General features: G+C 32.9%; 1 protein-coding gene across 12 annotated transcripts in view; it reads right to left on the reverse strand.

The window, feature by feature from the left end:
• The window catches only part of RFX3 (regulatory factor X3), a 358,977-nt gene that overhangs the window by 85,353 nt on the left and 258,689 nt on the right, over nucleotides 1–14,935 (reverse strand). For 11 of the 12 annotated variants that reach the window (XM_074197449.1, XM_074197448.1, XM_074197442.1 and 8 more), the window contains one exon: nucleotides 4,869–4,943. The exons of the other annotated variant lie outside the window; for it this stretch is intronic. In XM_074197449.1, coding sequence (XP_074053550.1) covers nucleotides 4,869–4,943 — 75 coding nt within the window. The remainder of the gene's footprint in view (nucleotides 1–4,868; nucleotides 4,944–14,935) is intronic. 12 annotated transcript variants of the gene reach the window in all.

Consider the following 14,935-nt stretch of genomic DNA (forward strand, 5'->3'; position numbering starts at 1 on the left):
AGTCAAGAGAGATTCATTGTTGCTATAACATGGTCCACACTAGTTACAATAGTGAAACTGTTATAAAAGGATATAATAGATAATTTGATTCTAATTCTGTGGTTTAGCAATACTATATATCAAATGATCATCTACAGTAAAGGAATAAGATAAGGAACCTAATCCACAGCACTGTTTAGATGGGGAAATGGGTTCTATAGTCAAACAACCAATTCACAAAATTTTGGAACACATTCTGCTCTTAAATTAGGGATTTATCTGTCCTTCTATTAACATATATGGGGCACATTTTTCTTAATTAAAAAATGAGTATTCAGGTACTTTATTATGATACTGATTGAGAGTTGTGCTTTTCCTTAAAAGTAATCTTCAAATATCAAAAAATGAAGTTATAAAATCTTCATGGAATCATAACATTATAAAAATTCTAAAGTTTTTGAAAATGACTTTAAGGCAGTTTACTTATAATTGGTTGCTTTTATAATGCAGGGTGGAAAACTATTCTATTTCTTATATATTAGACCAAAGATTTCAGAGAGCAACCAAATTAAGTATTCCTTAATGGTATCAAAGGTTAGCATTGTTTAACATTACTAAACTTAGCCAAGTATTATATATATAACTTGCATGTGGTACTGGTATTCAGAAGACAAAGGTTTAATTCATAAATGTCATATTCCTTATAATTTAGGTGAAAGGCTGATTTACAAAAATATAGTCAGCAGCATATTAAATAAATTTTTTCAAAATCAAATCTATCACTCCCTATCTCAATTGAGAAATAAACATATAAAGATTATTCAAAATGTGGCAATTTTTTAATTAGAAAATTTAACTGGGTTTCTGTGAAATCAAGTTTAAGCTTCAAAAAAGAGTGGGCTAGTCATGATTTTTTAAATGTGAGTGATAAGAGTTGGACATCCTGAGTTCTGAACTGATAGTCACCAAATATTAGAATAACCAGAGGAATGGGTTACCTTAGGTGAGGTGTGGGGAAGAGTAGGATCTGCAATATGTGAGGGAGTAGTTACACAAATAATTAAGATCACAGAGTAAAGGGGCAAACGATGGATGCAGAGCAACAGTTTTATAAACTTAGAAAGTTATCAAACACATGATTCAATTCCTTATTTCATGATCTTTTAAGATAGCTAACTGATCCTTTGCACAAATTATAGTTGCTTTCTAATTCTAAGTGCTAAAGTTATCAGAGAAACTTTTGCAAGTTTAATTAGTTTTTGACTGAATGGAAAATTTCTAGAGAAAATTTTGAAAACAATCAAATGAATTTCATTAGATGGAATTATACTTTACATAAGCTTTGGTTCTTAGCTCATGAAGATCAGTAGCTCATCTCTAAGGTTACTTTTTTAATTTTAATTTTAATGGGGTTAAGTGACGTCCCCAAGTTCACCTAGTTAGGTAATTATTAAGTGTCTGAGTCTGAATTTGAACTCAGGTCTCCTCCTGACTCCAGTTCTGGTACTCTATCCACTGCACCACCTAGTTGCCCCCCAAGGTTACTTTTAACTCTATGTCCTACCATCTTATTCCCATAGGGAAAGCAGCCTAGGGAACAATAGCATGAAAAAGTGAACTGGATTTGAACTCAGGCATACTTAGGTTTTAACTGAGTTTTGATTACTTACCTGTGTGACCTTGACCAAGTTACAGATCTTGAGTTGGAAGGACCCTGAAAGGCCATCTGGCCCATACCCCTTATTTTACAGATAAGGAAATTGAGAAGTCAAGTAAATGACTTGAGTCTAAGGTTACATATAGTAAGCTCTAAAGATTAGATTTAAACCTGGTTCCTCTCTCTCTCTCTACTACCAGAACTCTTTTTACTTGGTCTTAGTTTCCCATATAGAAAATGAGTTAAAACACAGGATTTCCAAGGTTCCTTCTGGTTTTATCCTCTAATCCTATGACTTGCTTTCTGTCCCTGAAACCTTAGAGGAGGTAACAGTGAGGATATCTTTCTAAGGATATTGATTAATTGGGGGAACTAATACCTTGCTAGGTAGTAGATTCCTTAAGTCAAAAATCTTTAGGCAAAAAAACTGAGTTTATAATCTTAATTTACAAATTCAGTAAACCTAATTTATACTATGTCTTTCTGCATATAATGAAGAATACCAGTAAGTTAATTTACTGAACTTTAAAATGTTAATGGCCTTCAAAATCTTTTCACTAGAAATTTTCCACTCAATTGAAAATCAATTGAGTTTAAAAGGTCTCTAATACCTTTAGCAGTTGGGTGTCTCTTAGAATTTGTACAAAGGACCACTTCAAATATCTTAAACTTATTCAAAATTAGAAGTATCATTAATTTCCAAGGGACAAAAGGAGGCTTATCTTATAAATCTGGGAACATTTTGAAGATCACTAATTTCTTAGAGGTGCTTCTATTATGGAACTTGATTGTGATCATGGTTATATATGTAACTGAGAAATAGTAGCTATCTACATTGCTAAACTAAATCCTGGACAATTTAGTTATGTTTCTAAAGAACTCTAAGTATGGTTGTAAAAATTTATGGAATTTTAGGATATTGTAGATGTGACTTAAAGGAGAAAAAATTATCAGTCCATTTGCAAGTATTTATAATGATTGTTTCCATACACTAAGAAAGCCTCTGGCACTAAAAAACAGCAAGAATTATTTTTCCATACTAGGTAATAAACAATCTGAAGACACAGAGTGAGAAACATTTGTCTGCTGTTTATGCTGCTTCATTCACACCTTCAATAACATTAATTATTTCTTCATGTATTCTACAAGAGAAAATTTCAAAAACAACATATTTGAAAAATTTAAACAAATCAACAGTTAAAAACACACAAATGTGCTCTCATATCTACATTATTGTTTGTTAAAACACCCAAATGAAAAAAGGTAATATAATAGAATTCAAATTTAAGCATATGCAATGTTGCATACACAAATTAACCAACTAAAAATAAAATCTGAATAGAATTTTACTGTGGGGCAAAGAGCCTAAACTTTTCTGGAGTTAAAAAGTTGGGTGAATTTTAACTGATTTTCACCTTCCTATACATTTTTTTTCACAAGGACAATAAAAACCTCCACAAATTTTGCATCACAGGATCAAAACACAAACAGCTTATGCTTAGCTTTCTCTCGGCTAAATAATAACTTGTAAATTGCCCTTAACATAACAATATACAGGTACGGATTTCAGCACAAATGCAAGAAAATAACTGTGGTACATAGAATGACATTTCATTTAAATCCTCATAAAGGGATATTATACATATATTAGTCATATCTTAGGATGACATCAAAAAAGGGGAGCCACAGAATATATACAATCAGTTTTCCTCCATGTTTATGTCACTCACCAAATTAAATTACAATTATTATTCATGTCTCTGAACCTGTTTATTATAAAACTTTGCCTCATTCACCTTAAGACAACTTAAAGTTTTCTCATTTAAAAAGAAATACATTAGAACAAATGAAGAGAATTAATTACTAGAGTTTTGAAATATTAACTAAAAATTTCCAGAATTATTTTCTCTTTTATTTCCATTTAGTTCATAGAACTAATGGATATTTCCATACACCTACTATGTTAACTGAGTTATTCAAATGATCAAATCCAAATAAAATTTAATGATTCCTCTCTCCTCTCCTTTCCTTTCCTTTTCCCATCCCTTCCCTTCCCATCCTTTCCTTTCCTTTCCCTTCCTTTCCCTTCCCTTCCCTTCCCTTCCCTTCCCTTCCCTTCCCTTCCCTTCCCTTCCCTTCCCTTCCCTTCCCTTCCCTTCCCTTCCCTTCCCTTCCCTTCCCTTCCCAACTTCTATTTTGCAATGTAGGGCATTTCAGACAAGGACTGGAGAAAGGGAAAAAAAGAAATTAAATATTCAAAATAATTTTATTTCCGAATTTGAGATAGTTGTATAACATAATTAAAGAAAACTTGCTATACTAAATTACTAAATTTTTTCTATAAATTTAACAGAATGTCCATTCAATATAAACTTTTCTATCCATGTTAAGAAATTTTTATTTACTCTATTCAGAAAACATCTTGCAAAAACATTTTAAAGCACTGTATATGAAAGATTATAAAAATCTGAGAAGAAATTACTAAAATTTGACATAAAATTATTAGTTTACTTATTTATAAAACTTTTCTCAGTCCATTAATGATCTGAAAAATACAATTCTCATTCTATTTACTCAGTTTGAATTCAATATATAGTGTTCTCACATTCTTTACTACCTTTTTTCCTTCTTTATCTTTCTTCCTTCTTTCTTTCCTCTCATTTTTTCTGATCAGTTTCAATTCTTGAACCTTTTTGAGACTGCACAAATGTGTCTGACAGCACCTTACTTGCATCTGAATGCCATTTAAAAACATTTTGTTTTCAATGCTATTATTAAGTTGTTTAAAAAAATGAATCATTACTTGTATATATACATATATATGTATATATATATATATATATATACATACATATATATGTGTGTGTGTGTATATATACAAATAGAAATTAGATTGTCAATAGCCCACAAACTGATGCAGGTTTACATGCTTTTTACATTGTAAATCAACATCAAACAAATCATTTTCAAGTTACCTCCTAGCTAGTTTCACAAAAAAGTATACAGTTGCTAAATTTAAAATTTTCATACAAAATGCTTCATCACAGCCTAACTAAGAGACCCCAAGGCCTCTACTTTTGAGATACTTTATTAAGTCAAGAATGATGTAAAGATTGTAAGTGACTGATAAAGGAAGGTTAAGAAGCAAAATAAACAAAACAAGCATTTAGAGGCAAGCTAAACATGCAGAACAAGCAAAGAGATTAGTTTACATGAAGAAGAGGCAACTTACATGGCTGTTGAGAAGAGAGCTTCTGTGAGTGGACAGACCGTCAGACTTTTGCAGCGTCTCAATCGCCATTTCAATCTGATAATAGATGTCATTAAAAAAAAAGGGCTCAAGACAAGATAGTAATAAAAAGCTGACCAGAGAAATTTTGATAGGTTTGTTCAAGTTCAATTTTTGCTTCAAAGTTGGCTAATGAATAGCTTTCACTTAAAAAAAATATTTTTCCTCCACCCTCCACCCCTGCCCCTCTTCTAGTGGATGATAAGCCCCCTCACAAAAGGAAACATTGTCTAATTACAGTCAGAACAGTCCTGAGACCCCAGCAGATTTTTGCAAGGTTATGAAAAAAACATTCTTGACTTTAACAATTCAAAGACACAGATGTGGAATAGAAACTACTCTTTCTGTATCCTCCCACCAAGAGTGTATTCAATATTTGTTCTCTTCTGCCATGAAAGGAAAATGTTATTGCAGATCCTGCGATTAATGTATTATAGTATTCTAATGCTAATGTGCAAAGAAATCTTTGGAAATGCTCAAAGAGCTATACTCTACCCACTTCCTTTTGTTTTTGCCTTGCATGAAAATTGAAGCTTTACTTGGGTCCTTTGAAAATATTAGCATGAACTAATATGCTATAACTGTATTATGTCTTATCCTATAGACCATATCCTATAGACCATCCTATTGTGGAATGATGAGACATCAGAAATGACAGTAGAAATGAGATATAAAAGAAAAACAATTTAGCACCAACAGAGACAGGGCAATCACAGAAACCACCTTACTATCTGAACTCATTGCAACATTAGCAAGAAATCAATTTGTCACAAAATAGGTAAGAATAAATATGACTTTTTGTCTTGGTGAATTCACTCTATCTTTTATTTAATGAAATTCTTGAGTGACTTCTATCTCCTGCTTTAAGTATAACCAGTTATAGAATGTTGAGTGAAAACCAAACTTTAGGTCATGGAAAACAATCTTTGTTACAATTTGATCAAATATAAGGTTAGAATCAGGAAGACATGAGTTTAAGTTAAGCCCCTGATGCATACTAGCTATATGACTATAGGAAACCCTTAATCATTCAGTGGCATAAGCTACGCTGAAAGACTAGAATTATAGAGAGGTTGCTGATAAGCCAGCTTGGAGGAGTTCCCACACTTCAAAAGTCCTATATTAATGATGAAATTATAAGTCTGCCTCCAAATTCTCCATGATGAACAGGTATGACAAAAACTAAAGATAACTTGTATAAATGAGGTTAAATCTATGATTCATTTGAGTATTAACCTACAAAATATATGTTATAATTATGATGATACATTTTATAATTTTGAATATAAAAATGGAGCATATTTTGAGATTCTAATAAATTTCCTGTGAAAATATGTGGAATGGTAGATAATAGCATAAAATCAAGGTTTTGTTTTCTCTTTAAATATCCAAGGTAAGCATCCAAGGGAGCCCTAATAGCCCTGACTATCCATCTGTAAACTGGTCAATTGTGCTAAATTTTTAAAATAATATTTAATACAATATTAGCATGTAAGAAAAAAAAGGGGATTGCCTACTTCTACCACACAGTGATGTAGATAACTTCATTTTCTCTGAGATAAATCGATGCCAACAGAAGGATTTTGCTTTAAAGACCTCAAGTTAGGGAAACCTGCTATGCCAGATTTTCCTTACTACTATGCAACTGAGGTTGAGAGAGGATAATTGTTTGTATATAATTTGTATATAACTAGTACATCTTGAAGTTAACATTTAAAAATTAAGACTCTTGATTTCAAGTTTAATTGATTTCTGCTATGCCATGCTTCAGCAAGCATTTCTGTTGTCCCCTAAAGGATGGTTCCTGGTTTCACTATTATATTCTAAGCTTTACTTTTACAATGATAAATAAAAGATGTCCAGTGGTTTATCCATGGTATATTGACCAAAAGGGAAAATTAAGCCCTATTTTTGAAACATTTCAATTTTATCCCTATTTCTCAAAAACTTGTACATAAAATAATTTCTCAATTATTTTAAACATAAAAAGTAACATGCTTTATAACTTTATCTGAATTTCAAAACATAAAATATTCATTTACCTGTTACTACTCATGTCCATTTGAGCATTTTTTTGGTCCATTCATATCATGTTCACTTCATTATTTTTTTCCTTCATAATCACAGTGTGTCCTCTGATCTGGTTCTGTATTTTTCAATTCACATTATTCTACTGATAGGTCTTTCCAGATTTTTTAAATATATTTCATAATTATGTAACTCTTATTATATACTCTCATTATAGTGGGAGACAACAATTTATTGTTATTTCCCCATTTGTGCCCGATTGGGTCGTTTCCAATTATTCTCACTAACAAATAATGCTGCTGCTATGAACATTTATTATTATTTTTTAATTTTAAGGCAATGGGGTTAAGTGACTTGCCCAAGGTCATACAGCTAGGCAATTATTAAGTATCTGAGGCTGGATTTGAACTCAGGTCCTCCTGATTTCAGGGTCGGTGCTCTACCCACTGCGCCACCTAGCTGCCCCCATTTTATGAACATTTTTGAATAGAAATATTTTCTTTTCTTTTGGATAACACTCTTCACAGACATTTCCAACAATGACAACACTGTTGAGTCAAGCAGAATGACTTTCTAGGTAACCTGCTCTCTAAGCAAATCCTGGCAATCAGCAATGTATAAGGCTTGATAGCCTCCCCCTTCCAACCTGGGAAGTTGATATTTCAAGCAATCAGTATTTGAGCAGAGTATCTGTCTTTGCTGGCTAGGGGAGGTGAGTAAATGTATAGTTCCATAAATGAAGAATTCAGTTACCAGTGTGCTGTCTAAAATTTCCTTCTCCTACTACCAACCTGCTCCCTCATTCTTATTCATTTTAATTTTTCCTCCTTTCTATCTCCCTATTCTTACTATAACTTCCCCTTTCATTGTTAAATACCCTCCCATTGTCAAGGAAGAGTCTATTCTATTGAGATCTCTTTCTCTGAAATTCCTTCCACTTCCTTGCAAACTAGAAAATTGACTCCTAGTACAACCTTGCCTACCCTCTCGCATATAAAATACTTTAGTGAACCAGAAGGGGGAGAAGGAGACCTGTTCTTGCTCCTGCCTGCCACTTCTGGACACTGTCATCATCTCATATTTTCTTCCATTTGGATTTATCACTCCATCTAGATTGTAGGAGAAGTTTTCCACTTCTGCTCAGGCAATTCCTCTTTCTTTCTGCATTTAATACCTGTATCACACTATCTTACTCTCTACCTCAATATACCTATTGAAGTTCCCTCAAATAGTCTGGTCTCTAAGTTTATTAATCTCCTCAACACTTTTGTGACCTATACCTTGATTCTACCCTCAATGAAAATACAAGAAAACTCATGCTCTTGACCTTATCATCTCTCATCATCTCTTTTATTATAAAAACTGTGACATTTTTCCACATGACCATAATTTCTTAGTTTTATTTTTCTTTATGCCTCATCCCTCCTAAACTTATTCTCCATTCTCATAAAAACTTCCAAATATTCTATACTTCCCATCTTCATCTCTTCCCTTCTTCCTCTGCTTCCTAGACATAAATCCTTCTCAGGCTTTATTTTGCTTCCTTTTAAATTCTGATGCAATAATTAACCAGTTTAACTTTCTGCTGACCTATATATTCTTGAATATCTTGTTCTATACATCTTCATCTTTTCTCAAATATCAGTCCTGGTTTCCCTATCCTCTGCTTTTTCTACTCCTCCTCAGTGATGTTTAACAGTGCTTATGGAAATCATTCACCCTGATGACAGGGTCTAGTACAAAATTATTTCATTTAATTTCAATGGACTCCTCATTGCTTTACAACCATACATCATTACTCCTTTCCAATTTACTTATAATCCCTTATCCTTCACAGTATCAAGTTTCACAGCTCTCCTATGATACTCCCTTCATTCTCCTCAGCAGAAGACCTCACTTGAAAATTTTTTAAGAGAATAGAGGTTTTTTGCCAAGGGCTGTTTCTCTAGTCTCATACTGCAAATTCCCTTAATATTTTTCTTAACTATTTTCTTCTTAGTTCCAGTCATGGAAAAGAAGTAGTTTTTCTGTTTATAATCTGCAGAAGTTTCACACAGTTGTCAGATTGATTATCCTAAAACACAGATTTTACCATGTGAGTGCTTTGCTCAGGAAGCTTCACTGGTTCCCTATTGCCTCTAGGATAAAATACAAATGCCTTTTAGCATTTAAAGTCCGTTCCAGTCTGGCTCTCTCTTTCCAAACTTATTCCATATAGATTTTTCTTAAATACTCTATTCCAGGCAGTTGTTTGTCCTTAAGGTTGTCCTAGAGTAAGAAAGACCTGAGTTCAAATTTGACCTGACACTTTATGTGTAACCCTGGGTAAGTCACTTTTTTACCTCTGTCTGCTTTAGTTTCCTCACCGGTAATGTGGGAATAATAAAGTGGGGATATTATCCTAGAGGCAATAGGGAACCATTGAAGCTTCCTGAGCAAAGCAGTCACGTGGTAAAATCTGCTTTAGGATCATCAGTTTGACAACTGTATGAAGCTTGTGTAAATAAGATATTTAATTGTAATAAGCTTTGTAAACCTCACATACTATAGAAATGCTAACCACTATTAGCTATTATTATCCATGTTCCAGCTAAACCTCACTATTTGCTTTCCTTTAGATTTGAAATTTCTTCTGTTTTTCACACAGATATGTCTCATATCTTGAATGCTCTCACTCGTTAATTTTGCCTCAAAATCTCTACCTTCTTTAAAGCACAGATTAGATGACATCTTTTTAGGAGGTCTTCCTTCACTTTCCATTTTATTAATGCTTTCCTCATCACAAAATGTAATATTTTAGTTTTACTCTATGTTATATATATATGGGAGGCAATGTGGCATCCTGGATAAAGAAATGGTTCTGGAGTCAAGAAGATGACTTCAAAGCCCATCCCTGACTGACATATACTGGTGGTAACCCTGATGAAAAGCTTAACTCCCTCAGCATTTATAATTGGCAGTGCTCTCCCAATAAAGTAATAGAACAAGTGCTGAAAAGCATTGGTCACAGTTGCATTCTCAAAGAAAGTTGTTACCATCTAAAAACAACAACAAACCAGAAATTCACCCTCGGTATTTTATCTATATATTTATCTATGTGCATATTGTCTCATTTCTTCTCTTCTAAAGTAACTTCCTCCAGGTCAGGGATTTTTCTTTTTTTCCTTTCATATTCCTAATGCCTGGTACATAGAAGGTTCTCAATGAATGCTAGTTGAATTAGATTCAATGCAAATATAACTCATTTTTTCAAAACTTCTACTAGTATTGAAATGTCATTTTGTTTACTTTTTGTCATTTTCATGGGGTAAAGAGTGGCACCTGAATATTATTATTTTAATTTACATCATCAGTGAAATTGACCCTTTTAAAAACTGATGTTTAAAAGAAATACTTTGTATTTTCTCTTCTGAAGATTGTTCATATACTTTGACTATTTATTCATTTGAAATTAGATCATGGGATCATAGAGATATAACTTAGAGGGACCCGAAAGATCAGTGATACTTCAGTGCCTCAGAAGTACTGGGGACATTACAGATGAACAAACTATCATTCATGGAAATCGAATGATTGACCCAATCTGCCAGAGGAGTGACAGAAGCAGGATATAAAGCCCAATCCTCTGATTAAAAAGTTAAGGCTCTTTCCACTGTGCCAGTATCATCCATTAACATTTTTATTGGTTCCTCATCAGTTTTAAATGCTGTTTAAATTTATTATATTTTATTATAGCTTTTACTGGGTAGATTTTTAATTTTAATATAATTGAATCTACTGATTTTGTGCCAAACAATACAAAAAAAATGCATCTCTCCCTCTAAAATTGACCTAAATACATTCTATTCTGTATTATCTTTTCTATTAGAATTGTGTTATATTGTTTATGGTATGGACAATTTTTCTAACTAACTTTAATATATTCAATTAAATAATGGATCCTTTTTCTAGTTTTTAGTCTCCTTTTCTTATTCCCCCAGTTTTTGTAGGGCAATGGGTTTAAGTGACTTGTCCAAGGTCACATAGGGAATTATTAAGCATCTGATGCTGAATTTGAACTCAAGTCATCCTGACTCCAGGGCCAGTGCTCTATCCACTGCACCACCTAGCTGTCCCCCCCACCCAGTTTTTATTCTCTATAGCTCATTGAAGTCTAATCTTTTATATGCATTTGACTCACCATTTAGAGTCACTTAGTATTTTGCTCCTTTGACCTATGTTTTCTTTTTTCTTTTTTGTCTTACTAGGAGTAGATTAATAGAATTCTAGATTATTGGGCCAGGGAGGGACTTTAGATTCTTCCATTTTAATGCTCTAAGTGATTTGGCCAAGGTCATATAACTAAGGGTTAGCAAGAGAGGTGAGGCTAAAACCCAGGTGTCCTTGGATTCCAGATCAATCATTCTTTACACTTTACTCAACTCATTATTCATACAGAATTTTGATCATTTCGATTTGCTTAGATATTTCAAGCCTGGAATTATAACTGTATACTTCAGTGTTTTGTTTTCTCAGAATGCCTTTCAATATCCATGTTTTGCTTTATATATTTCATTATAGTAATAATGTTTGGGAATATGATATTGGGAATGGAATAAGTAGTCAGTGTGGATTGCTTAGGATTTGTGATGAACAAAGTAAGACTTAAGTTTAAAGTTAAAAGTTTAAGTTAAAAACTTTTGCAGATCAGAAGGATGCCCAAGAAATATTGACATTGCACCCTTTCCTATATTGATCTCTGTACCTCAAAATCCTTCTTGGATATTCCCACTTGTTACTAATAATCTCTTCCCTTCTCAAATTCTCTACATACTTATTGAAGTATATGCTACTCCCTCCCAGTTCAATACCAATGTCATCAGGGAAATTACTTTTGCTATTGTCTTAGTAGTCACAGAATCAATCGTAGAACCTTATGCATAATTTACATTTAGAAATTCTGAATGAATTGAATTAAATATTATTCTCTGAGCTCAAAGAACATGCCATCTAAGAACAAAAAAGAGATAATAACTATGACAGTAAGTATCATACCAAATAATTATAATAGCTAGGAGACCTTCAGACCATCATAGGCCACTGGATTCTATTTAATACTTTCTCTGGATTCTTTGAAATCTGGTGTCCCAAAATCTAGTATGCTTTTAGACTAATTCTGCTTCTCCTTTGTCCTTTCAACAACTCACAGATGAAATGGTCATTTACACTCAAGACTTCTATCCTTTCTGTTTTAGTAACAGATCTTCCTTTCTAGTCAGAATCAGATTTAGAATAGCATTCTTCCTTGTCACTTCTTCCACTTTTGGAAGGACAGAATTAGCATTAAGATAAATCAAGAATTTCTCAGCAGCTTTAGTTTTGGCAGGGAGAATCTCAGCAGATATACAAATAGCTAAAGTTTCTTATCAATAGAAGGTGGAGAAATGTTGTGGTGAGCATATTGGATTGTAATAATCTATGTTTAAATCCTATCTTCTACTAGGAAGTGCAATGGATACAGTGCTGGGTCTGGAGTTAGAAAAGCCAGAGCTCAAATTTGACCTCAGACACCCAAGGTAAATAACTTTACCTCAGTTTCTTCATCTGTAAAATAGGAATAACAATAGCATCTTTCTCTCAGGGTTGTTGTGAGGATCACATGAAATAATATTTGTAAAGCATGCAGCACATAGATAGCTACCAAATTTGTAGTTCCAAAGAACAATAATGCCCTCCACAAAAAGTTTCAGTTGCTCCCTGTTGTCCTAGAATAAAAAGGGAACTCCTCTGTTTGACATTTAAAAGCCATCATTCCAGCTGATTATGCATGACCTCATCTTATGGAGACTACACTATGAACAAGTTGGTTTGTTTGCTGTCCAAATATACAACATTCCATATCCTTCATTCTTTCCTTTGTACATGCCAACCTTCATGTTTAGATTGCTCCCTTTCTTTCACTTCACTTTTAGGGATACTATCCCTAAAAAGCTAAACTTATGGTTAGTAGTCCCTTAACACTTTAAATCTGATACCCTCCCCCATCATCACTCTGCATTTATTTTGTAGATATTCTTTATTTATCTGTAAACATGCTGAATTCCCCAAGTAGACTATAAGCTCCTTAAGGGCTCTCTTCTGCTATAAAATTTCTTATGTCATTTAAAGGGTAGTGATCAGGTGATTTTTGATCAGATGCAAATTCATTTTAATTGGTTCATTAACTGTATTCTATTTCTATGGTCCCAAATCCCTCATTTCAATATTTTTAGTTGTGTTATAGAAGTTCAAATTTCCTTCTCATACTTGTCATACAACATAAGTGTTACATGAGTATAGAGGAAACTTAATTTCTGTCTGAGGTCAGAGAGTCAGAATGTAAAAGTTGATATTTTAGATTGGTCCTCATAGATAGAATTTTGGAAGAAAGCATTCTAGGAAGAGGGAATGGCATGATTAGAGTCAAAGAAGTAAGAAAGAGCAAGCAATGCTAGTCCATATAGGGCAGTAATAGGGATGAAATCTAAGTTCAAATAAGGTCAGACATTGGGGGCCTTGAAGACCAAAATCTGAATTTGATTTGGCAGGTAATGGAAATCTATAGAATATTTTTGAGCAAGGGAGAAAAAAAAAGATTAAAGCAGTATTTCAGAAGTTAATTTTGGCATGAGTATGTAGGATGGATTAAGAGAAGTCAGTTTAGAAACAATGATTCTAATTCAAGATGAAATACATATCTAGTAATAATGTTCTAAACTAGGGTGCTGACAGAGTATTAAAAATAATGTGTAAACTATTATCTACAGATTCAGAAGTAGGGAATTTGCAGCTGGAAACTTGGTAACATCTTGTTTTCACATGGAATAAATGTAATAGTCTGTTGACTTGCAGGGAAGCATGGTATGACTTGAATATTGAATCTAATTTTTTGCTGTTCATTTTCTTTCCATGAAATCTTAATTTTTAAAGTACTTAAAAAGCTTCTGATTGAAAATGCAACTCTTCTAGAACTAATTATAATCAGATTGGTAATAAAGACACTGGCAGTCGAAGAAACAAATTCTGTATCTCTCTGATATCTTTCTCTTTTGACTTCTTTCTCTTATTTCATTTTTTTTCTCTTATTATCTCTTGTCTCTTTATACCTGATCATAGACAGTTCTATATGCAGTTCTGTCTCCATTACTCGTTGGTAAACATATGGAATTTATCTCTCTATGCAGCTGAATCAAAAAATCCCTGATTTTCCCAAAAATCACAACTCAGATTAGACTTTTCCTGATGTTGCCACCCACCCCATTTTTAGCACTCTATCTGGATTTTATTTTTTTCCCTTTTTAATATGCTTTGTATTTACTTGTGCACTTGTTTTATTACCAAGTAGAATTTAATTTCCTTGAGAGTATTTATTTGCTTTATATTTGAATTTCCTATGTACATATTATATTAGGAGGTAGAATTTAAGTTCCTAGGAGGTGTACCTAATATCTTGACCTTGAATACCCTAATGTCTTGACCAAGTAGATGCTTAAAAACTCTGTTGAATCCAACAACACTTTTTAGAAGTTATATTAGTTTAAATCTTATAAAGAGAGATAATAGATGAAGCAGAGTGGATAACTACTTAAAGAAGGCTTAGCAAAGTATACAACCAAGCAAAGTCATCCCAAGAAAGACAACAAAGTGAAGAAAAATAGGAAAAAAATTGCAAAGTAAAACCCCTACACTTGAATCATAATAATATTCTAGATCTGTTTAGAGGTAGAAATGGAATTAAAAAAGAACAAAGATAGGAAAATCAATCAGATTAGATCACGTATAGTTATGAGAAATTTATCCTGCAGTTAACAAAATTCTCATATTATAGAGGAAATTGATATACAATATATAAGAAAAATAGATTAAAGGTAAGGGAAAAATCTCAGACTTTATTAATACCAAAAAGGTAATCAAGAGAACATTAATAACCACCAACTGTACATGTCTAAACTCTCGTTTATATG

This window comes from Macrotis lagotis, chromosome 8 (assembly GCF_037893015.1).
Source record: "Macrotis lagotis isolate mMagLag1 chromosome 8, bilby.v1.9.chrom.fasta, whole genome shotgun sequence".
Lineage (NCBI taxonomy): Eukaryota > Metazoa > Chordata > Mammalia > Peramelemorphia > Peramelidae > Macrotis > Macrotis lagotis.